Genomic DNA, 24,596 nt, shown 5'->3' with positions numbered 1-24,596 from the left:
CTTGTATGTGTCCTGACCAGGGATCGAACCTGCAACCTTGCATATTGGGATGACACTCTAACCAACTGAGCTATGTGGCCAGGGCCTCACTACAGCATCTTAAAGAAACCATTTCTTGCTTCAGATGCAAGATAAAAATTGTAATTTTGATTAAATATTTACTAATAAATTCACAATCGAGAGAAAATAATTTACAATATGTCACATTTATTATAATGTATAAAATAAGAAGAAAATTACTTAGCATGTGTGGACATATGTATTTTCACTCTTCAACTCACAAAAGCTCTGCTTAGTTCCATGTACTACTGTTTGTTGGGTCTAGAAACATCACAAATAAAGTTGTCTTTGGAATATTCTACGTGAAGTTCACAAGAGCAAGAAAGCATTCATCTTTATCAATTAAGAAAGGGATTTCACCAAAAACAAAACACACGATTCCATAGTGAGACATTTTAAGAAGTCCCAAACTTTCCCATCTTTAGGGAGATATACAAGTGAATCAAGACACAATACTGCCACCCAAAGTATAGTACTTGTCCAGAGGCCTAAATATCTCAATATTTTTAACACTCTTCAATCCAGAACTTTGATTTTTAAAAAATCCTCATTAGAGGATATTTCTTCCATTACTTTTCAGAGAGAGTGAAGGGGGGGGGGTAGAGAGATAGAAACACTAATGTGAGAGAGACACACTGATTGGTTGCCTCCCGCAGGTGCTCTGACGGGCTTGTATCAAGCCTGGGACCAAGGTATGGGTGCCCTTGGCCAGAATCGAACCTGGGACCCTTCAGTCTGCAGGCTGACGCTCTAACCACTGAGCCACGCGGGTTAGGGCCAGAACTTTTGAATGCACAGCACTGAGAGTTGTAAAACTACCAAAATATTGCACTGCAACTGCCAGGCAACTTGACCTTGTACAGGGAACCCTTTCTGTTTCAAATCTGAACATCTCACCCCCTGCCATAAACGGGGGCAGAGGCGTCAACGGAATGAAATTAGTGATAAAGGACAGTAACCATACACTGCGGTGGTTAGAAATCATAACCGACCCAAGTTTGAACGCTGGTTCTCCTACTTGCTAGCTACATGACTTCGGGCTATTGAATTCTAACCTTCGTATCTATACAACAGAGATAATACTATTAGTTACGACAAAGGGTTGCTGTAAGGATTGAATGATACATGCAAAGCACTCTGCAAAACGGGCGTTCAATCAGTGTTGGCTAGTTTTGCTATTATTTCTGTCAACTGGGCAGAGAACCTCGATAGTTCTGAAGCCCATCTCAAAGGGCCTGCGGCTTGCCACCCGCGCCTGAACCCCTCGCAGTGCCCGCAGCGGGCAGTGGACCTGGCTCCGCGCGGCCCCGAGCGCGCGGCGCCAGCCACAGGTGGCCGCGGGGCCTTGAACTGCGTCTGGTCGGAATTAGGACGAGCTGTGAACGCCGGACACGCATCGCGTTTCAAAGGCAATGAAGAAAAAAGAATGTGTGACATCTGCATTTTAAAATACTTGGTTATGTGTTGAAATGACATTTTGGATCTTCTGGATTAAATGAAACACGAATTAATTTCAGGGTATTCGATGCGGCTGCCACGAAGTTTAAAATAAGGTAAGCGGCTCGCATTCTCCGCCTCTGGACAGAGCAGGAGGCGAGCCCCGCTCCTGGGGGCGCGGCAGGGACGCGGGTTCCCAGGCCCCGCCCACGGCCCCGCCCGCGCCCACGCCCGCGCCCGCGCCCGCACCTCGACGCGTGGCGAGGCGGTTCCTACGCCGCCCCGAGCACCCGCTGTTCGCCTGAAGAGGGCAAACCTGGCCCTAAAGTCACATAAATGCGGCCTTTTTTTTTTTTTTTTTTTAAGGTAATTGCTCCAAATAAGGAAAGTGAAGGAGCAGGAAGCGGCGGCAGAGAGGAGAAAGGGAGAAGAAACAGAAACACCAATTTTAGGAACAGAAAGAGGCGGGCGGGGGCCGCCAGCCTGGGGAGCCGGTGGGGGCACCGCAGACTCTGCCTCCCTGAAACGTGGAGGGAGATGCAAGCGGAGAAAAGCCGCAAGGACCGGGGACGGCCGGGGGACCGAGCCTCCCCGCCCCTCGACGTCCTCAGCCAGGAAGCCAGGCCTGGGCCCGAGGGCATCTGAGGTTGGGGTGCGGCGCGAACCGCCCCCCCCAGAGACGGACGGTTACGCGGGGCGTCTCTCGATCTTTCGTCCAAAGCCGCCTTTCCTAAGACACACGACGCCCTCACCCGGACTCACCTGCCTTCGAGAGGCTCTAACCGCCTGCCCCTTCGCCACCGCCACCTTCGACTCCTTCTGCAGAGAGCCCGCCCCCGCTGGCCCAGGCGCTACTCCCATTGGCCAGGCCGCCCTTCACTCCCGGACTCCCCGGAGGCCGTCGAGAACGCCATAGCAACGGAACGCAGAACTACATATCCCGGCATGCTCTACTCAGAGGAGAGGCGGGGCGCCGCACGGGGGCTACCAGTAAGTGGGTGAAGTTGTGGTCACCTTGATGGGTTCCGTTTTATGCAAATTCAGTTAAAGACCACACCGGGTTTCATTCCAAACGTGTGCACTACCACCTTCCTCGGGCTGTGCTCCGTCTCCCTTTTCGCCTCCACGTTACTCTTCCTTAAAAATCTTCCTTAACTAGATTAGTTGAATGCATACTAACTAGTGTCTCGCATGGCAAAGGACAGATGCACTGAAATCGTGGAACGAAATCTCCATACGCCCTATAGGTGAAGCCCCAGACACGAAGCCTGTGGTTACGCCTTCTGGAAGGGGGGCGGGGAAGAAAAAAAAAAAATCCTTGGCTTGCAACTCCCCCCCCTTTGAGCTTGCTGATTGGTTTATTGGGCTGTCACTCCATCCTCCTCCATTTTTATTGGTTCCCCGTCCATTGGTTCCCGAAGTGGGCGGTGCTAGTGGCGAGGGGCCGTCAGGACGTGCGGACGCCTTCTTCCGATTGGCAGGCTGTTTGTCCCCACCCACCTGTGGGCGGAGACGGAGGGGCGGGGAGGGGCGGGGCGGGCCGCGGAGCCAGATGAGGAGATAGGCGGGAGCGAGGGAGCGAGGGAGGGAGCGAAGGAGGTAGAGAGGAGCGGAGGAGCGGGAGGGAGAGCAGCTTGGTTGCTCCGTAGTACGGCGGCTCGCGAGGGAGAGCCCCGAGCGGACTCCGGGACGCACGGAGCGGCGGGCGGGGATGGTGTGCGGGGCTGCGGCGCCCGCGTCCCTCCCCGCGGCGAGCGAGCTGCACTGATTTGTCCCCGGGGCGGCAGCGCGGACGCGCCTGGAGATGAGGTGAGGAGCGGGCTGCGCGGCGGCGGCCTGGCCGCGGGAGGCGGCGGGGCGGGGGTCCGCGCGGGGGTCTGCGCGATGGCCGCCCGGGGCTCGCGTCCCGGGGGCCGCCCTTCAGCCTTTGCCGCGCGCCCGGGAGGCGCGGCCTCGGCGGCCCCTCGCCTCGTCCTTCCCCATCCTCCCGGGGGCGGCGGGCGGGCGCCGGGAGGCCGGGGGGCCGCGGCGGGCCGAGGGGGTGGCGGCCGCGGGACGGGCTTCGGGGTGAACGGGCGTCCGCAGCCCCGGCCGGCCGAGCGGGGTCCCTCCGTCTCCAGGGGGCCGTGGGGGTGGCCGGTCCTCCGGGGCTGACCTCGCTGCCCTCGGCCGCCTGAGCGCGGCGCGCCGGCCAAGCCTCGCCTCGCCTCCCCTCCCCGCCCGCCTCCCGGGACCCGGCGCTCGCGGGGAGCGCAGCGCGCCGCCCGCCTCTGCCGGCCTCGAGCCCCGGCTCGCGCGTCTGCTCCTCGCGCCCGCACAGCCGGGTCCGTGAAGGGCGGCCCGCGCCTGCCGGCCTCGGCCCGCGGCAGCGCTCCCCGGGCCCGCCGCCCCTTCCCCGTCCGCGCGCCCGCGGCCCCGGCGCCCGAGTGGGGAGCTGTGGCCGGGCCCCGGCGCGGGGGAGCACCGAGGGCGGGGCGCGCCCCTTCCCTCCCGCTCGCCCTGGGGGCGGCCGGCGGTTCGGTGGGTTGCGTTTCCGGAGGGCACCTTTCGCCGCGACCCGCCGGGCTGCTGCCCGAGGCGGCGGAGCCGGCGGCCTCCGGGCAGGAAAGTTTCCTCCAGAACTTGGCCCTCGCCGCGCTCGTCCGAGGGCAGCCCCAGCCCCAGGTTCTAAAGATGCCGACTGCGGACAGAGGCGTTTCTTTGTGCTTCCCCGCCGGCGTCCTGCTCCTGCTACGTGGTCAGAGCCTACGGATCATGAAGACAAGGACGGTGGAAACTGGATACTAAAAGCAAGGGCCCTGCGGATAAGTGCATCCGGGAAGCCTCGGTTCTGCCCACCGGGGCGCCGTTTTACGAATCCCTTTGGACAGGGGAGGGACAGGCTCGGAGACCCCCCGGACTAGGTGTGGACGGGAGCCGAGGGTGGAGCGGGCCGGGACCCCGCTGGCCGCTGGCTGGGGGCGCTGCTCCTACCTCTAAAAGGGGCGTGCGTCGGCGGGGCTGCCTTTGTTAGGACCCGGCCGAGGTGCCGAAGCTCACACGCCCCCCAGAGTTACGGTTTCTGCCTGTCTGTCTCTGAGAACTATGTTTTTCCTTTAATTCCATTTTATAGTTGAAACACATTGTTTTGTTGTGTGTTTGCTTGTAGCTTAAATATATATATATATATATATATACATATATATACATATTTTAAATATTGAATCCTTTCTGCAGGAGGTGTGTAACAAACCCAGGAACTTTTAAGTAGTCTAAGTTGAGAAATAAGGGACACGAGTGATGGCATTAACTATTTTAAAACTCCTTTAGGTAGCTCCAATACGGAGTTTCTGATTGAACTTTTTTTTTAAAGGTATTTTCAAACCTGAGAATGTTTATTGAAATTGCGGAGGCACATGATACCTTCACAAAACTCTTTTATTATTCTGCCTGAGTAGGAGAGGAAATGAACCAAATTTTGATGTACTTTGGAACCCTTTGGATTGTTCAGATCCTAAGCATTGTGAAATAGGGCATAAAATGAGTGGTAGCAAGTTCTGTGAAATGTTTGTCTCTCTTAGCATTTTCTTTGCTTTTTTTTGTACTTGGCTGGCGATTTCCTTTTTTTCTTAATGCTTATCTCTAATCTTGGTAGTAGAACTCAAGTTCATCTTTTCCCCAAATGCCTAGATTGAGGCAAATTTAAATCTCTTGTAAGAGGTTAAGGAGGAAGTGCTGATAAATTCCTGTAGTCTAGCTCATCTTTTTTAAAATTTGCTAGATTTTTGAATTACAGCAATTAATTAATTACAAGAGGGCTGGGTTTATTACTCAGTTCAAATTCCACTGCTGAGGAGCTTTTCTCTTCTGAATGATCATTCCCTTCTGAATGGCTCCAGTTACTGGTGGGTTTCTGTAAGTCTGGATCTCAGATCACTTATAGCAGCATTAAATGAGGTTTTTGTTAAAAATACAGATTTTTGTCATCTCCCCTCAGAATCAGACTCAACTTGGAAAACCAACCACTGTTGTTATGCTTCCTTCTCACTGAGTATCTCCTAAGACCATCTCTTGAAGTGGTTGTAGCAAGTTTTTCAAGTAACAAAGTGTTTTATACCTTAGGCTGCTAATTAGAACTGAGGATAACCTTCAAGTGTCTAATGTACCTGTGATAAACCTTTCAGTCGGGCAGAAACTTTGCATTCATCGTAGTAGCCCGAGTGCGTAGAATAATGTCTGGAGGAACTTGGTTAAATATTTATGAGCGAACTACATTGCAGTGAGACCACATTTTAAAACCTTTACTTGTAAAATTATTTTTATATCACTTAGTAGTCACTGATTGTAGAAATAAGAGCCACAGGTACTATACCTCAGCCATGTCTGTAAATTTGATTGGCTCTGAAAGGAGACAACCTTTCCCTAGCATAGAATGCTCACAGTGATAAGCTGGAAAGCAGGCTCCTAGCAAAATACCTGCTTAGAGACTCAAAATGTAAACTTAAGTCACAGTGTAGTGGTAAATTACTGTGTTATCACTATATCAAAATACCATTTTATAAGCTATGATAAGCTCAACATAATGCTATAAAAATTGGTTTCCAAAAATATAGAAAATTGGTACGTTTTCCAGTTTTGTTTTTTATACAAATAGAATATGACCTTCACCCCATTCTTTTAGAGAATACCATGGGCCCCATAAGTGACAGCTTCCACTATGTAATCGAGGGTGCTGGGTAGTTAAGAGTGCAGCCTCCAGAGAATATTGGGTTTGGCCACACATAGTGTGTGACTTTGATTTAGTCATCTAACCCCTCAATGCCTCAGTTAAAAATGGGAATAATAATAGTAGATAAAGTTTATATACTTCTAAGTACTTGAGACCACAAACCTTGTCATCACTTTCAGCCTAATTGTACATTTTGGAACCATCTAATTGTTAGTTTATGATGATCAGCTAATTTCCCTTGTATTTTAAAGAACTGCATGTTTATGGTCAAAAAATTAAAATACAGGAAAGTAAAAAGTAGAAAACTATAAAATACTCATAAGCCCACTACCTGAGAACATATCTCTTTAAACCTCTTTTGTGTTGTGCATGTGGCTGTTCATACATCATTTTTTGGTAACAAATATGGGCTCCTGCTGTATACATATATAATTGTATTGTAACCTGTTTTTTTTCTCTCAACATCTTATGAATCTTTCCTTGTCTGTATTATCAGCTATAATAGTTTCGTAACGGAATTTTATGGATCTGTGATAATTTAACCAATTTCTTTTTATTAGACATTAGTCGTGCCCCCCAATCTCATTAATTCTGCAGTGACTGTCCGCCTACATACATCTCTGCTCTGTATATACTTATGAGATATTTTTCCTTAGAGAAGTTTCCAGAAGTGGATTTGTAGGATCAAAGTACATGCTAAGTTTTAAGAGTTTTGATACATATTTCCACTTTGCCACTTTGAGAGGTTGTAGCAGTTTATACTCTTACAGTGGTGTATGAGAGCTTGGTTTCTCTCCCTCTCCTCTTCTTGGAATGATTTAGCCAGTGACAAACCTAGTGAAGTGTTTTTATTTTTAGGAAAAAGAGTGGGACGCTGATGAACCTGTTTACTAGTGGGATGTAGAAAGTCAGAAAAGTCATACACCTGTAAGAGTAGTAGCTAACATTGATCAAGTCTTTTTGCTGTTAACTCCCTCAGTTTTCATAAAACTCTCATGCTTTAGATGAACACACCTTGGAAACAAGTCCCAGCAGTGAAGTCATTTAGAGAGCCAGCAAGTAGCCGCACAGATCTGTAACTCTAGGGCCCCAAACCTGGCCACAGTGCTGGACTGCCTGTTTCCCCGGCATGCTTTGTAGGGATTGGGGTACTTTTTACATTCCCAATTTCTGTTTTGGAATAACGTAGAGGTTCCATGGTAAGTATTAACTTATAAATTAGGTGGGGCACAGATTTGTCTCCCTCTTATTGAGGAAGTAGTCGCATAAGTTAGCTCGCAAATCCATCTTTCCCGCTGTTTAGCATTCAGCTCCCAGAGCAGCTTGTTAGACTTGACTCCGTCTTGGTTTTCCTGAGGTGTACCCCGCATGGAAAACAGGGTTAGAGTCCTAGAGAAGACCAGTGAGATTTGAAAGGCAGTCCACTGGTGGTATGGACTTGCCTGGGAAACATAAGACTACATAGAGGAGTGTGATTAGGGAGACAGTGGGAGGCTGGCAGACATTTCTACTTTCTCCAGTTTGGAGATTTAAAGCGGCCTGTGGAAGTTCACTTCAGGAATTTGCAGGCCTCACTGTAGAGAGATGTCATGGATCCTCTGGGAGATCACTACAAAAAAGACTTGTTAATAAATAGTTGTTTATTAATAATAGATCATTAAAAAAACTATTAATAAGTGATGTTCGAATAATATTAAAGTTTTGTTATGAATGTTAGTAGTCCTCTAACAAAGTGAATTTCAGCAAGTTAATCTATATGAATTCACCGATGCTCTTCTGATCTTTTCCTGGTAGAATTGATGATTGGCAGTTTAGCCTACTAGCTCGTTGCCCAGAGAGCGTTGGTGAAATTGTATTGGCTTCAGCTCCCTGGCCTGAGTTTGTGCTACCTAGTGAGGTAGGACTGCTGGCTCAGTTTTAAGCTTGTCTCCAAAACCCATGCTCACTGTTGTGAGGCGCAGGGCTTCACCAAGGCCCTGCTGAATGGTACTGAGTACATTGCACTTCTACTGGAGTGGGACAGTCAGGAGTCCAGCTGAGGGATGTGACAGTTTTGGATTCAGCTGAATCTGAATGTGGAAATTACAAGGTCATAGCAGTTGGTCAGAGTTGGTTTTTTTTTATCCTTGGTGGTTAAAATTAAACATTCTCTCCTTACTCCAGGAGGGCAGTGCTTTTGCTCCCCCGTTGCTTTGGTGAGCACTTTGACTTGCTTCTCTGTCAGTGATGGTTTTATTTACCTTGGCGTTTTGTCTGCAAGTCCTTCTGGTGTCTAGTGACGTGTGTGCAGGATGTGTGGATGGATATAGCTCGTGGAAATGAAAGAATGCACCTGGCTCTGCCCAGTCTCATTAAGGAGACACTAATTCTTACAGTAAAAGTGTAGAAACAAGATGCCCTGGGAGCCATTCATTTTGCTGTATGTGTGTGTGTGTGTGTGTGTGTAGGGCTAACTACTTCTCCAAGACAAATTTTCTGAGCAGTTTTATTCTAACAAGAACAGTGTGTTGTATTACAAGCCATTTTATAAACACCCTCCCATTCCTGTGCATCACCTATAAGTCTGTTCATCGTGGATCCAGCGTCTTATAAAAGTCAACTGATTTCCGCTGTAAACTTGAAATAATTGATTTTAACAGCAAGTAATCTTTCAGTTTTTGGAATGTTTGGAAACTCAACTGCTCCATTCTTGCAGAACTGGAGTATACATTTTGGTCATTGATGTATAAGAGCTGTATAGCTTTCAATGAGAGAAACCTTGAAAAATTGACCCAAAAAACCAGTGTCATTCCTGGTATAGAGCAAGTTTCAATAAGTAAAAGACCCCTTTCTTTATTTCTCCTCTCTCACTTATAAAAATATTATTAATTAATATTAATTATCAATAATGTTACGTAAATTCAGTTAATAACTCATTTTCTTAGGCGGTACTTATTTCCAGACACTTGCATGTAGTCGTTACAGTTGTTTCCATATTATTTAAGTGATGAGAGAAACTGAGGAGGAACAGAGTCAGTAGAGGGGCTGCTGTGATGTTAGCTCCACGAGGGGAGGGAATTTTGTCTCTGTTGTTCCCTGCCTTTGCCCGGGGACCTAGGACCCGGCCTGCTGCGCAGTGGCTACTCAGCTGTTATTTGCTGGTGTCTTGAATAGGTTATGTTCGAGGACCTGATTGTCTGGAAGTCAGAGTCACCCAAGTGCAGTGAACGTGGGATAAACAGTGAGGAGTAAAGGAGACAGGGCCTGGTGGATTTTTCTTAAGAGTCAGTGGAAGTAGGAAGCTAATGTGAGTTTTAAGCAGGGGAGTCCCATGATTTGCTCTTGTTTAAAAAGACCATTCTGGATGTCTTCTGGGAGGGATTGGAGGAGAGAAAGAGAGAAATGTTGAACTGGCTCCACTTTCAGTTATCTGTGGATGTTAACGTTTCTTTTAGCCTCGTACTTTTCTTTACCTGGTACCTTTTCTTTACCTCGAGGATAATATGATTTCCTCTTTGAGGTCTCAGAGATGAGGTCAGATGAATGGTGATTTGTATAACCTTTTTTGAGTTTCCGAGGAAAAGAAACCCCATAAACTGCTATTATTATTTATCTAATAAAATAAAACAATGTAAAATAAAGATGAGGAATTAGTTAACTTTTTAATCATTAAATTAGTTGAGGTTATGAATAGGAGAGATTTTCTGTTTACATTTCTTGGTGAACGTAACATTAAATATATGGAAATGAATTTTTAAAATAGCTGTTTTATGAATTGAGTGTCTATAAAAGCTATTCACTTTGAGAAAGATCTGTTTTAATTAGTGTCCAGGGGAGTAAAATACTGCAGTAATTGTCATCTTGCATTACTTCCTTAGTTCAATTAGTTTTAAACCATAGTCAATATCTGTCGTTGTTTTGATCTCGTTAGATGGAATGCTATTGTCGTTGTGATTTGGTAACTTAAAAATGTCTTACTACAAAAGCAATGCATGTTTATTGAAGAAAACTTTTGGAAAATATAGATATGGAAAGGAAAAAAGCATGCCCAACCAGGTTTGAGGACTTGACCCAAACTAGCCCAATCAGTGTTCCTTTCTCAGAAATTCGAAATGGGCCTAAGAGATATGGATTTGACCTTGATGTACTCACGGGCCATAAGGTAACGACTTGGGAGTTAGAGGCTGTTCTGTTCCGCTGCTGTGTGTGGGGACAGAGAAAGGTGGTTTATAGGTGGAGAGGGTAAAGCAAGTGTCTGGAGAGAGGCAGAGAGAATCCTGCGGAGTCTCTGATCGCTTTACCTCCCTCCTCCAGCCCTTTCCTGGGCTGGCTACTCCTGAGTTCTGAAACACTCCTGTACGCCTAACATCACTCCTCCTTCCCCACGTTTCCAGCTAGGCTGGTTTCTGTTACTGGGATGTCAGCGTTCTCATTCTCACACTAAATTCTTTTTACAATTGTACCTCCTCTCTTTTATTTCTTGACGATTGTCTTAGGAAGTTGTAAATTGTTTATTATTTTCTCCACGTAACAACATCAGAATTAAGGATAGCAAAGAAGCACAGAGGCACACAAATTTAATCTAATTTAGGTAATCACAATTTTATTAGAAAGGCCGTTTTGCAGTTGTGGGCACCACCTCTGACCTCTCTTACACCGCTTCAGATTTCTAGGTGAGGGCAAACAGGAAGGAAGATATTTTGCATTTACTTCCAAATGTCCTAGAATGTTAGTGGTGCTTTTTCCTTTCATATCCATATAGCATTTTGACCTCACACAAAAAATGATACTGAAGACATTTGCAGTGTACAGCATTGTGTGCGTCTGTATAGGGGTGAGTCGGAGATCATCTGTTCAAGGGTGCCCTGTTCAAGCCACTCACACCAGACCCTTAACTTGAATTTCTAAATATCAAGCAGTTGAATTACAGTGTAATTTATCTGGGGCTAGGCTTATTCTTAGATTAGCGTTCTGTCTCATGGCAACATCATTAAAACTCAGTGTGAAGTTTAAGTCCTCTATCCTAAGGAGTTGGGTGGGAGGGGAAAGAAAAGAAAGTGATAGGAAGAGAAAGAAAGGATTGTAGTAGAGAGAGGAAGGGCAGAGTTCAGTGCTGCAGTTCCTTATTCATAACTGAATTTGTCTGAACTTTTCATTTGCAAGTGGAAAAAGCACAAAGTGTCTTAAGAAAAATGGAAATGCATAGACTCACATACCTGTTAAGTCCAAGGGTTCTGATTGGCCTGGCTTGATCACACGCCTGAACCAGTCACCTGGCCAGGGGAATGCAGCACTCTTACTGGCTATCCTGGGCCTTTGGGCCTCCCTTTTGTACCAGTTGGTGAGGTCAGTACTTAAATTCTGAGGAGGGAAAGTGGGATCAATTACAAGAAGAAAGAATTCTGGGCAGGCAAAACACATGGCCAGTATACTCCTCAGATAGTGTTCATATGGGAAGGGGCTGATGGTGACCTCTTTTTTTAAATGAGGACCTTTTAATAAAACAACAATAAATCAAAGCAACCAAAACCTATGTATGAACTTTTTCCTCAATAAAGCTGCTTTTTATTTATTCTTTTTAATATATCTTTATTGATTTCAGAGAGAGGAAAGGAGAGGGAGAGAGAGATAGAAACATCAGTGATGAGAGAGTCATTGATCGAGCCCACAACCCGGGCATGTGCCCTGACCGGGAATCAAACCCCCATCGCCTGTATCCTAGGTCGACGCTCAACTGCTGAGCCACGCCCGGCTGGGCAAAGCTGCTTTTTAAATTTAAGTACTCTACGCGCTGCCCACAGAATTTGTGTCTTTTCTCATTAATTTTAAAACAAAATGTATTTTACTATTTTGTGATTCCTCTAGATAGAATGAAGTTTGGGAGACTCATCTGTGATCTGTTAGATCACCTGTAGTTTAGAACTGTGGACATTATCTGCACCAGTTTGACGACTTCTCTAACTGTAGATTTTTTTCAGTGCCTAAACATTTGTCAGTGTTCTCTCTTGGCTCATAGTTGGGGCCTTCTTAACTTTAGGTTCATCTGGAACTGCTGGAAAAACATGCACATACTGGAAAAGTTGGAGCTGGAAGGGGATATCCTTTTTTCAGTCATTTGCTTTTTTTTTTATTGGGCTCCAGGAGAGAGATAGCAACTTGATCTTTTTCAGAGGGCATGGGCCTATTTTTTATTTTTTGTTCTGTGAGACTGATAACAGTAGGTGGGAGAGCCTATGGTATCTTGAAGAATATGTTGCACTGATTTTTTAAATTACACATCTGCAGTGTAATTTAATTTATTTCACAGGTTCTGATTACAACAGTTCCCTCCAGAAACTAGTTCCTGGACCTTCTTCCTTTTATCTCAGATTGTCAGTTTCCTCCTAGTTCATTTCCTTCTATCTGCAGCTGGGACCTCAGAGTAGATGATTTCAGCTCTTTCCTTGTCCTGTTGTCCTGTCATTTCTACCCTGCAGACCTCAATCGCTAGACCAGCTCAACGCTCTGTGTTCTGTTTCCTGTATTTGTGCTGCTAACAGCTGAAGAAAACGATACAGACGTGGGCTTTTGATCGTTTCGCATTTAGCTGTGTTCTGCTACATGTTCCTCCTCAGCTTTCTTTCCCTTCCTCACAGACATTGAACAGAATTTGCCCCTTTCCTCAAGCCTCCCTGCTCCTCCTCAGAGGTGTCTGGACCTTGGCTCTCAGGAGTGAGTCTGCCTCCTGTTGGGGTCTGCTGCTCACTTCCCAGGTAGAGCTTGTAAATCTGTCTTGCTCACACTTACTCTTTGCTTCTTGAGATAAGAGGGAGAAGGAAGAGGTGTGTCCCCTTCCCCTGGTTGTAGATTCTGTCCTTTTCTGTGTCCTTTGAGACTTACTTGGTGCCATTCTCTTGGGCTCCGTCCCTTCAGCTGTGCCACAGCTGTATCCTGTTTGACTGCTCTGTGCGGTAGAAGCAAGGACAGTAGAGACAGGTCCCTGTCCTCACTCTGTATTTCACTGGGACAGACATACATCTCTGCCCCATCACATAAATAAATGATCCCAGCTATTGTAAATGATGCAAAGAAAGCACTCACGAGGACCTAATCTAGTTCTAGAGTCCAGGAAAATGTGACATTTACTTGGGGTCTGAAGTATGGAGAGGAGTTAATCAGGGAAAGGAAAGAAGTTTTTTTCAGGCTGAGGGGCCAGCATTCAAGCAGGGCCTGGGCATAAAGGAGCACAGTATATTTGAGAAGGAAGCCGCTATGGCTGCCATGAGGAAACTGGAGAGAGAGGTAAATCCAGACCATGCAGGGCTTTGCAGGCATGTAAAAAAGAGTTTGGGTCCATCTAAAAGCCCCGATCTAAATTATGCTCATCCTCTGTCCCCTGTGTCTTCTGTGTCCTCCTGTCCTCTGCTCCTTCCTCCACATCTGCTCAGGTTTGTCTCACTTGACACTGTGCTATCTCGAACTGTTGGCATCTCACGACTTCCTCTAACAGCCGTGTTTCTTAAAAGAGTAGTCTCTGGTGGCTGTCTTTTTACTTGTTACCTGTGGCAGTCTAGTTCTGAGAGAGGATAGTAAGAAGTTAGGAAAATCCCTTGGCAAGTGAAATGGGGAAACTGAGATAGATAGCTGAATAAACTGGCCAAGCAATTTACAGCCAGGTAATAAATCTCAGGGTCTTATCTTACACATTCCGGACCATGCTGGGGCAGACCCTCTTCATTGACATTCTTTGAAGGTGAAACTGACCAGAGAATGATTTATACACTTATTTTGATACATCAGCATATTAAGGGACACACCTGGAAAGCTGATAGTCTGTTGAGATCCTCCCCTGATACCTCACCTAAAATTCCCGCCTTTAGAAAACATAAAAACCTTATCTCTCTATAGAGCATGCCTATGCCTTCTTTCTTCAGGCTTATGTCTTTGCTTGCTTTCTCCTAAGCTCTAAGGATCCCCATGAGACTTGCAACTAGGGGAGCAGTGGGCGGCAGCAGCTTGTCCCATGCTAAACCCCTGAACCTGTCTCCAAGGGCCCTTCTTTTGCCTCTAACTTGTTTGCTGAGCCCACACAGCCGAGCTGGCTCACTTCTTCTGTCTCTGACTTTCTTTGTAAAAGACCAAGGCAGCCCTCTGAGCAGCCTGCATGAATCTTCTCTTTGAGTATACTTTCGCCTTGCATGCTAAATAAACTTCTTTTGCACTAGAATTCTTGGCTCTGAATTCTTTCTTTGCTGAACTCAAGAACTGAAAGCCAACATTGCCTGTAACAGTTCTGCCTCTGCCCCTCCATTGATTCCCATGCACAGTTTTCCATGCATTTGTTTCTTGACCTTTTTGTGACATTCAGCACATTCTTCTTTAGAAACACTTGACTTCATTGACTTTCTGTGCCTTACACTGTATTTTCTCCCCTCTCTTATATCTGGGACTTCTCAGTCTCCATCGAGGAATCCCTATTCTTAAATGTTGCTGTCCCTAGAGCTGTTTTTTTCTACCCTCTTTTGACTCCACACGGTCTTCCAGGACAGTTATCTGCACTCCGAGAGTTTTAGCTACCAGGAATAAATCCTGTTATGCTTGCATACCTGGATGCTGTCCTTTCCTCTGAGTTCTAACCCTTTATCTAACTATCTGCTGTATTCCTGGGGCTCTTCAGAACCAGTGTGTGTAAAACATAGCCCAGCTACCACCTTTCTTCAAACCAACCTCTTTCTCTGCCTGTATTTCCATTTTGGTGAATGATAGTGTTATCTACCCCTTTGTTTATTCTTTCAGCAATTATTTATTGACTGCGTACTATATATATCAATAACTAGGTTAGGTGCTCTGAGCTATAATAAAATATATGTATAGAGAGAGAGTTGGTCTTTGTCTCTGGTTCCTGACCCAGCCCTTAAATCCTTTGGAATTTCCTGAGTGGTAGGGGTGTCTGTATTACTCAGATGAGCCCCTTTAGACCTTACCTGAGTTTATGCTAATGAAGTGACTTTCACCTCCCTCTCCCATAACTGCCACCACCACCTGGAAGGAAGAGGGACTGGAGATTGAGTTCACACACATGGCCAGTGATTTACTCAGTCATGCCTACGTGATGAAACCCCATGAAGAATCCTCGAACGGTGAGGTTCGGAGAGCTTCTGGTTTGGTGGACGTTTAGGTATATGGGAAGGGGGGCACTGGTGTGCCACAGAGTATGCAAGGCCATAGAAGCTTTGCTCCTCCCTCTCCTACACTTTGCCCAATGAGTCCAATTTGGTTGTTTCCAAGTTGTATCCTTTATAATAAAACTGTAATCGTTATTATAGTGCTTTCCTGAGTTCTGAGTTGTTTCTAATGAATTACTGAACTTGGAAGGTGGTTGTGGGATGCCTCAGATGTGTAGTCTGCCTGGCAGAAGTGCTGGTACAAGACATGTAGCTAACATTGAGTGGGGCTGAGCCCTTACCATTTGGAGTCTGCATTAACTCCAGGTAGGTAGTGTCAGAATTGAATTGAATTGTAGACACCCAGTTGGTATCAGAGAACTGCTGTTAGAACTCAGACTCTGACTATGGAGTATCTAGATATCTGTATACAGCCATGCGCTGCATAGTGACATTTTGGTCAATGATGGACCACATGTACAACGGCTGCCTCACAATAAAATCCTACCCTGTGGTTTCAGATGGTGGTATCAGGACCCTTGTATACTCTTAAAAGTTATGGAGAACGTCAAGCAGCTTTTCTTTGTGTGCATTTAAAAAATCTATTTGCCGTATTAGAAATTATAACAAATTTACAAAATAGTTACTAACTTATTGAAATTGTCTGTAATAAACCCATTGCATGCTCACATAAATAACAGCGTGTGTTTTTTAATGAAAGCTAACTGTTTTACAAAACAAAATAAAATTCAGTGAGAAGGTTGGCATCGTTTTACATTTTTGCAAATTTCTTTAATGTCTGGCTGAGTAGAACTGGCTGGATTCTCATAGGTGCTCCTGTAGTCAGTCTGCTGCAGACTGTTTTGGTTGAAATAGTTGAAGAGATCTGGCCTTACACAGATACGTAGTTGGAAAAAGCAGGAGTCTTTTAATGGCATTTTCAGAAAATCATGGTTATTCTTTGATACTATACCAAAATTTCAGTGGGTGGTTTTTTAAGGGTTAGCCACAATATGGAATCTGAAATCACATTAGTGAACTTTTCCTACTGTTACAATAAAATCCATTGATCCATCTTGCAATTTGAATGGATAGTTTACCCCATGTAACATGTATTGGTTGGTTATTTGGAAAATATTGGTTCGCTGAGTTATGTAGATCTTCCAAATGTTGATACATTTGATTAAGAAATATCACAAAATCCTATTTGTTAATACTCCCACCTGTTTTCTTAGAAAATTCTCAGAATGTTGAGAAGCAGTCTCTCTCATAATGGCAGAAACAGCTTTTCCATATTTCTCATTTTCACTCAGCTCAGGTTTTTTCATTGGCATCCAGCACTCTCCAGTTGCTTTTCTGGAAGCAACACGTTCACTTCATTCATGAGACACCGTCTGCCAAGCACTCAAGTCTGAATAACCATAGTTTTTCTGATGCTGTTCTGCCAAATAAAAATTGTATTCCCTGAAAAAAGTGGTCAGTTCAGCTTGCGACCCATTTGCACCAGTGTGTCTGTGTGCGTCATCCGTCCCCTTCGGTGCCTTGGCGGAGCTTTGCGACCCCTTCCCCTTCGTCACAGGTAGTGGGCACAAACACTCGAGCTGAGACTTAATGAAGGAATGCTTTCTGATGACTCACCAAGCACATTCTGAAGTGAAACTTTTTGTAACGAGTGTGTGGCGGTGGAGAATCCAGTGCCCACCGGTACGATTGGGTGCTGCCGCTAAGGTGGCAGCAGTTTACCCGCCCTGTGTTTGTAGCAGCCCAGTGTAAACACAGCGAAAGGGAACGTAATGTCAGAATATGACTTTGATGATAACTCTGACCTTCCAGACCTCCTGAAAGGGTCGTGGGAACAGTAGGGGTCCACGGCCACACTGAGAATTGCTGCCCAACAGGTTAAAAACTAAACTTCACGCCCAGTCTGAAGTTCGCTTTCTGCGCCGCCCCGTCCACCTGTCTGGTTTCTTCCTCTTCTCTTCCATCTGTACCTCACCTTCCCTGACTCTGGTCACCTGCACCTCAAAATGCGGTCCTTTTGTCTCATGCACTTACCCTCACATTTCATTTCCCTCAGCCTAGATGTTCCTTCACCCTCCCCTTCTGCCTCCCACCTTGTCTGACCCTTCTAAGCCAACTGACATCACTGAGCTGAAAGTTCCCACCCCAGCTACCGGTCACTTTTCCCTCCATTCCCATCTCCCTCCCAAACTTTTGACTCTACCTCTTTCCGTTTATTTCTTGGCCCCTCTGGTTTACAGTTACTTTCATAATCCTGTCATAACAGGAAAGTGTTTCATGGCCCTCTTGTGATTTAAACTTACTCATGCTAATGTTTTATGTGTTGGACCTTCTTAGCCTAAGTGAATGAAACATTTGAACAAATAGATGGTGGGCTAGATTTTGGAGCCTTCTGCTCTGTTAGAAATGGCATTATAGTTAGGTCAAGCCCAAGGAACCAACTAATTTCCCTTAATAACTATATGAATGATACCCATTTTCCTAGTCAGGAAGCTCTCCTGGTATTGTCCAGCATCTGTGTTATATGCAGTTGAGTTCATCAGATTAGTGACCTTTGAGGTGAGAACAGAGTTGTGCTTAGCTTATAGTAAAGTATGCTTCTGGTGTTATCTGATCCACACCCATCACCCTACACTTCCGCAGGAATGTTGAGTACCTGTGTGAACTTTCACAGATCCACAGGAATGTTGAGTAGCTGTGTGAACTTTCACAGATCCCAGCGGAAAATCTGTGTTCCACAGCTCTGTGAGCCAGCTGGGAAATATCCTAATGTTACAGCCCCTCACATTTGCTACCCTGTGTAGTGATGAAAACATCACAAACAACATATTGAGTGGCTGAACTTAAATAAAAACAATCCTTGCATTACCACAAAAGTAAATAGGAGCACTCTAACATTGTTAAGTGCCATTTGACATAAATGAGCATTTATTGCCCCGCTGGCGTGGCTCAGCGGTTGAGCATCACCCTCTGATCCAGGAGATCAAGGTTCGATTTCCGGTCAGGGCACATGCCTGGGTTGTGGGCTCGATCCCCAGTAGGGGGTGTGCAGGAGGCAGCTGATCAATGATTCTCTCATCATTGATGTTTCTCTCTTTCCCTCTCCCTTCCTCTCTGAAATCAATAAAGATATTTTTTTTTTAAAAAGCATTTTTCAGGGAGACACATTTCAGCACTGTTGTCTACCTTTTAATTCTAGAAGGAGCAGGAGTTTTTTATAAAAGATTGTTCTAGAGATGGCCTGAAGTTTCGAATTCTGAGGTCCCATGACTCTAGGTAGTTGCACCCATGCTAGATGTTTCCGGCAGTTATGCCTGCAATTAGTCCTCACAAATAATTTTGTTCATATTGGTTTTATTATGAAACACATTACCTTTTAGATTTCTTCTCGAGTCTGTGATTCAGTTTACAAAGCCATTAACCAATATATAATTATTCTGTAAATTATGGGTTTGAGTTAGATGGGCCTTTAGGCCCTGGCTTTGGTGGTAACTGTAAACTCTTATAATTGCAGTCAATATACAACCCAGATGCTCTTGGAAATAGACTGCTGAGTCAGAATATCCTGAACAGTTTTTTGTCAGATTCAAAAATGTTAGCAAAGATCTAAGAGGGAATGATAAAATGACACTTGCCCATCTGGTTTGGGGATTACTTCTTTGTGATATTCCTAAACAGGGTTAGACACAAATTCTAGAACCAAGAATTACTTAAAGATTTTTGCAGACTGTGGGAGTTAGAACTTGAAAATGACATAGCAGAAAGTAGCTATGAGCATTTTCTAAAAAGTCCTTGGTTAGGCAGCCAGGCAAGGTTTATTATTATTATTTATTTTTATCCTTACCTGAGGATATATTTTTACTGATTTGAGAGAGAGAGAGAGAGAGAGAGAGAGAAACATCGATGTGAGAGAGACACACTGATTGGTTGCCTCCTGCACACTCCCCAACTAGGCCAGGGATAGAGCCTGCAACCGAGATACTTGCCCTAGGCCAGAATTGAACCCAGGCACCTTCAGTCTGTGGGCTGATGCTCTAACCACTGAGCCAGACCATCCAGGGCAGCTATTTCCCTCTTTTACTCTCATTCTCTGTAAGTGCACAGTGTAGTTTTCCAGCAGCTCTATGACATTTGATGACATCCCTTTGATGGCTAATGGTTTATGTGCTTATATTTGTGTTTTTTTTAAAAATTTACTTTTAAAAAGTTTTCTAAGTAAGCTCTTTGGGATCCTCAGTAATTTTTAAGAGTGTAAAAGAGGCCTTGCCAGCGTGGCTTCGCAGTTGAGCCTTGACCTATGATCCAGGAGATCGTGGTTCGATTCCCTGTCAGGGCACATGCCCAGGTTGCGGGGGGGGAGGGGGTGGGTCGATCCCCAGCAGGGGGTGTGCAGGAGGCAGCTGATCAGTGATGCCCTCTCATCATTGATGTTTCTCTCTCTCCCTTTCCCTTTTTCTCTCTGAAATCAGTAAAAAATATTTTTAAACAAAAGAGTGTAGTAGTTTCAAGGCCAGAATGTTAGAAAACCAGTGTCTTAGTAAAAGCGTTATGTGCTAGTAATAATAATAATGATAATAATTATAAAGCATGAAGTGCCTGTATTATGCATTTTTGAAAGTAGAGGAAAAATAAATTATAAGCCAAATGATGTTTGGGGGCGGCAGTCATTTTATGTCTTTAATGCTCAGAAGTTACTAGATTTGGAGCCATGGTGTTCTTTTCAGTACAGATATTGGTGATGGGGGTCTTTGGGTTCAAACAATCAAAGTAAAAGTCAGCACCTCTCTAAGAAGGTCATTTTGCCTTGGCGTGGGCTCCTCCAGGCTTGTTGTCACTGAGGCGAGGGCAGGTACTTTGCCAAGAGGAGTAAGCCATCCGTAGCCTGGAGCTAGAAGGGATGTTGCCAAGAGACCTGTATCCACCCTGAAGGATGTCTCCGTCTCCATCTTTGGTTCCTCGTCCTGCTGTCTGCCTTACTTCCACAGGCCCGTCCCTTTCTACAAGGTCCACGCTGGGGTGAAATGGAAACTAGGGGTGGGGCCTCACCCCAGGATATTTTTTATTGGTTTTAGAAAGGGAGGAAGGAAGAGCGAGAGAGAGACATTGATGTGAGAGAAACATCGAGTGGCTGTCTCCCATGCGCACCCCGCCCAGGGATTGAACCTGCATCCTAGGTATATGCCTGCCCTGACTAGGAATTGAACCCACAACCTTTTGGTGTATGTGATGACATTCCAACCAACTGAGCCATCCAGCAGGGCAAAACAATCCTCTCTTGCCCAGCCGGCATGGCTCAGTGGTTGAGCTTCAACCTATGAACCAGGAGGTCACAGTTCGAGTTCCGGTCAGGGCACGTGCCCGGGTTGTGGGCTCAATCCCCAGTGGGGGGCGTGCAGGAGGGAGCCGATCAATGACTCTCTCATTATTGATGTTTCTGTCTCTCTATCCCTCTCCCTTCCTCTCTCTGAAATCAATAAAAACATTTTAGAAAAAATTGATCATACAGTAAAATCTTTTTAAAAAATCCTTTGTATTTATATGTAAAATGGAATTTGATTCTAAGCTCAGATGATTATAAATGGAGTTTTTCCTCTGCATGAACGTCTGGGGAGACATTGCAAAGCCACATGGGACAGTTCCTTGTACGGAGTTGTTCCTAGTGGCCTGTTAAATGCCAGTGCTCCCAGTGAATGTGACGACACACAACTGCGCACATCCCCAGTCCTCCACTGGGACTGGTGCACACCTGTTGAGAACCACTGATCAGTGGAATCTCAGCGGGTTAAAAATGTTTTTAATGTTGGAGATTGCCTGCAAATTCACCACCCAGCATAAGCAGTACTGATACTTTGTTCTGTGTTCGCCTTGCCTTTTTTTGTTATTTTTCTCTTACAGATAATTTTTTCCCATTAAAAAAATGGGATCATTTATAAACTACTTGTTTTACTTGACTTGATTCTACTTGATTTTACCTAATTCATGTCTCTTCTTTTTATCATAACAAAATCATTTTTATTCTTGATTTGATTGTAAAATTAGCACAGTCTCATGTTACATGCAAAGAAATGCATGCTCATGTCACTTTTAAACATTAAAAATGGTGCTAACTTGAGCAGAGTCTGACATAGGGTAGAGAGAGCCCTAGAACAAGTAGATAGTTATAAAGTACTAGAGATAATGTAAGTAAATTTCCTGCCCCTGGCGGAGGGAGATCCCTATTTGGGCGGAGGCTAACTTTAGGTGGGCTGTAGGTTTCTGGAGGGCTGGATGGCTGTCCGCCTCCTTTTTGTCTCTAGCGCTAGCTCAGTGCTGGCTGGGGTCATTAATCTTACAAAGACAGGACAAACATTTTTGTTGTTGTTCTGTGAATAAACTTAGTTTTATTTCTGTCATGGTTATACCTTCATCACAGGTAAATAACTAGATTAATTACAACATCAAACCTCAATAAATCTTGCCCCAAATGGGATAATTTATTAGTTGAAATAAAGATATTTCTGAAGCTTTTTAGCACATCTGATTGCTGTATTTATGTCCAGATATGGCCTGAATATTGCTATTACTCAGGATCCTGTTGATTGCTTGTGCAGCCCTGCCTTTGACGTGTGTAATTGAGTGAGTTTGCATTTAGTGTGTTTCTTGAGGAAGCTAGGTCTGTTTACCTCAGAGACTGGAAGGTGAAGTGATGTCTCTAGGACTTGTGGGCACCTTTAAGACATCTGTACAGGTATGGTTTTCTATCATTGGTGTTCTTTCTTTTACCTTTGGCAGTTTTGTTTTTCAGCCGTTAAGATTCAAGATGTAGTCGCTCAGTCTCCTTGAATGATTTCATATGTTACAATTGGAACTTTGAAATATATAATTTGAAAAATGATTTGACTGTTTTTAGGAGAGTTTTGGATTCTGAAGACATATAAGCTGAAACAGTGGTTCTCCAACTTGAGCCTGCTTCAGCACAGCCTGGAGGATTATGACAAAACAGATTCTTTAGAGGGCCTCCCCTATCCCCAGTTCACTACACCTGGGGTGGGGCCCACACTTTGCATCTCAGACAAGCTCCCTGTTTATACTGGTGCTGCAGGTCTGCAGGTCAAGACCTATAATAAGAAGAGAGGTTTGGGCCTGGCGTGTTTTGGGAGAATCCCCTTTGTGCTTGGGAGATACTAGAATTATAAAGAAAAACTGGTTTTGGAACATGAAGAGAAGGAAAACATAGGCATAAACTTTGAAAGTTCTGTGTGATCCTTGTAATGGCTGTTAAAATGAAGATAACAAGAGAATTGGAGATAGTTAATGTAAAAAAGGGTTCATTTTACCTTTTTGAAACTAAGGGTGATGTATATTCATAATGGACAGTGTTGTAAGTACAGAAAAATTTCTGTTCCAGAAGTCAGGAAAATTTCCCCAAATTATATTTTACCACTTGGAGAAATGTTTTGTTAATTTTTTGGTAATTTTCATTCAGAATCTCTTTTATGCATAGGAGTGTTGTTTTTGTTTTTCCCCCAGTGAAGTTTTTATTATCAAACAGTATAGGCCCAATAGAATGAATGAAACAGATAAAAAAATGCTTTCTCTCCAGACACAACCACTGTTAATTCCTGTGCTTTATTATCTCTTTATGTGAACTTACCTGTTGATATGTATTATCCTGACCATGTAGTTTTATAACCTGATTTTTTATGGAATATCTTTTCATGTCATTAGATGAAATTCTGAAGCACCTTTTTTAGGTACAGAGTATCCTAATCTGTAAAACATAATTTGTTCTCGAATCCTTTCCAACGACCCACAATCCCCACCCTTAGGATGAATTCCCTGAAGTAGACGTGGCAGGACAAAGAGCATGTAAAATCTAAGGCTATTATTGATGTATTTTACCAGATTGTCTCCAGAAAGGGCTTAGTAATTGCTGCTGAGGCTCCAAGTCTACACTCATTGCCATTTTAATATTTGCTAGCTTGATAGGTGAAAAATAGTATCTCCTTGTTTTAATTCAGTTCTTTTGCTGATTAGAAGCGTAGCACTTCTTTTTATGTGTTAATTGCTTGTTTATATTTTTTGTCTTTTGAATTTCTGCTCTTGCCCTGTCACATTTTCTTTTTTAAAAATTTAGGTGAGCTCCTTACACTAAGGGATATTAATTTCTTGTATCATAAACTTCAGAAGTTTATTCCCAACTTTTCATTTGCTTTAAAAAATACTTGTATCTTTCTTTTATAGAATTATTTAAGGCCTCCCTCTTCCCTATCGTCTGTTATTTTTCATTTTTAAGGGTTTCTGCCTATGGTGTACAATGAGAAAGTCTCTCTTTGAGGCTTTATAAATATTAACCTACATGTTCTTGTAGCACACTTTCAGTGTTTCATTTTTTCACTAGACTTTAAATCAATGTATTTATTTTGGTATGAGCAAATAAATTTATTCTAGTGTGAACAAATGCTATTTACATTTTCTTAAAATGTAATTATTTGGTCACACTGTGCAAACATTAGGCAAATTTAGGTAGCAAGTTGGAGATAAACATTAAGTTTCACACTGCTTTGAGGAGCACTGGGAATTCCGAGGAGCCTTCAGGGCTTTGCCATGGGGGGGAAGGAGGGCAAAGCTGAGCAAGTGTATCTCCAGCTCCACCTTCTCCCAAGAACTGCAGATTTAGATGGTCCGCTAGGCACCTACTAGACGGATCTTCTTGGCACCAGTGATAGGCTGTTCAAAATTAACATGGCCAAACAGCTGCGTGATGCCCTCGCCACTCTCATCGCACACCCCAGACCTTTCCATCTCAGTGAATGGTGCTGTTACCCACCCATTGCCCAGGCCACAGACTTCACACTGCCCTTGGGTCCTCTTTGCCCACCTTATGTGAACTCCATTGTTGAGCTCTGTAGGCTTTCTGTCCAAAATATACCTCAAATCTGACTACATCTCATCATGTCCACTGTTAAAATAGTCCGGGCACTGTCCCTCACTCTCGTGCGTGTCCGCCACAGCTTCCCCACTGGTTTTCTTGATTCCATTATGCCTGCCTGGAGTCAGCTCCACACAGCAGCTTCCACAGTGAACAGATCGTGTTATTCCCGCTGCACTTACAGTCCAAGGCTCACTTTAAGAGGTTCTTGGGGTCCTGGCCTCTTGCCTCCCCAGTTTCCTCTCCTCCTATACTGCCCTTGTTGACTGTGTCCCAGCTGAACTGGCCTCTTTCTGGTTCTTGTTCAGGATCTTTTCTTTTTATTGCCTTTGTTTTT

The 24,596-nt window shown here is 44.5% G+C and overlaps 2 protein-coding genes across 3 annotated transcripts in view; one reads left to right on the top strand and one right to left on the bottom strand.

Annotated features, from left to right (window-relative positions):
• The window catches only part of CRYZL1 (crystallin zeta like 1), a gene marked incomplete at its 3' end in the record, with an annotated part of 29,417 nt that extends 27,044 nt beyond the window's left edge, over positions 1-2,373 (bottom strand). Inside the window, exon 1 of the mRNA XM_081137834.1 lies at positions 2,260-2,373. Coding sequence (XP_080993960.1) covers positions 2,260-2,358 — 99 coding nt within the window. The 5' untranslated portion in view covers positions 2,359-2,373. The remainder of the gene's footprint in view (positions 1-2,259) is intronic.
• A 641-nt stretch (positions 2,374-3,014) lies between these two features.
• Positions 3,015-24,596, top strand: part of ITSN1 (intersectin 1) — a 163,900-nt gene continuing 142,318 nt past the window's right edge. For both annotated transcript variants that reach the window (XM_081139006.1, XM_081139005.1), the window contains exon 1: positions 3,015-3,306. The gene's annotated coding sequence lies outside the window, so the exon portion shown is untranslated. The remainder of the gene's footprint in view (positions 3,307-24,596) is intronic.

The sequence above is a fragment of the Miniopterus schreibersii genome, assembly GCF_964146895.1.
Source record: "Miniopterus schreibersii genome assembly, chromosome: 5".
Lineage (NCBI taxonomy): Eukaryota > Metazoa > Chordata > Mammalia > Chiroptera > Miniopteridae > Miniopterus > Miniopterus schreibersii.
The sequence above is the reverse complement of the archived record's forward strand: the minus strand, read 5'-3'. Positions and strand labels throughout refer to the sequence as shown.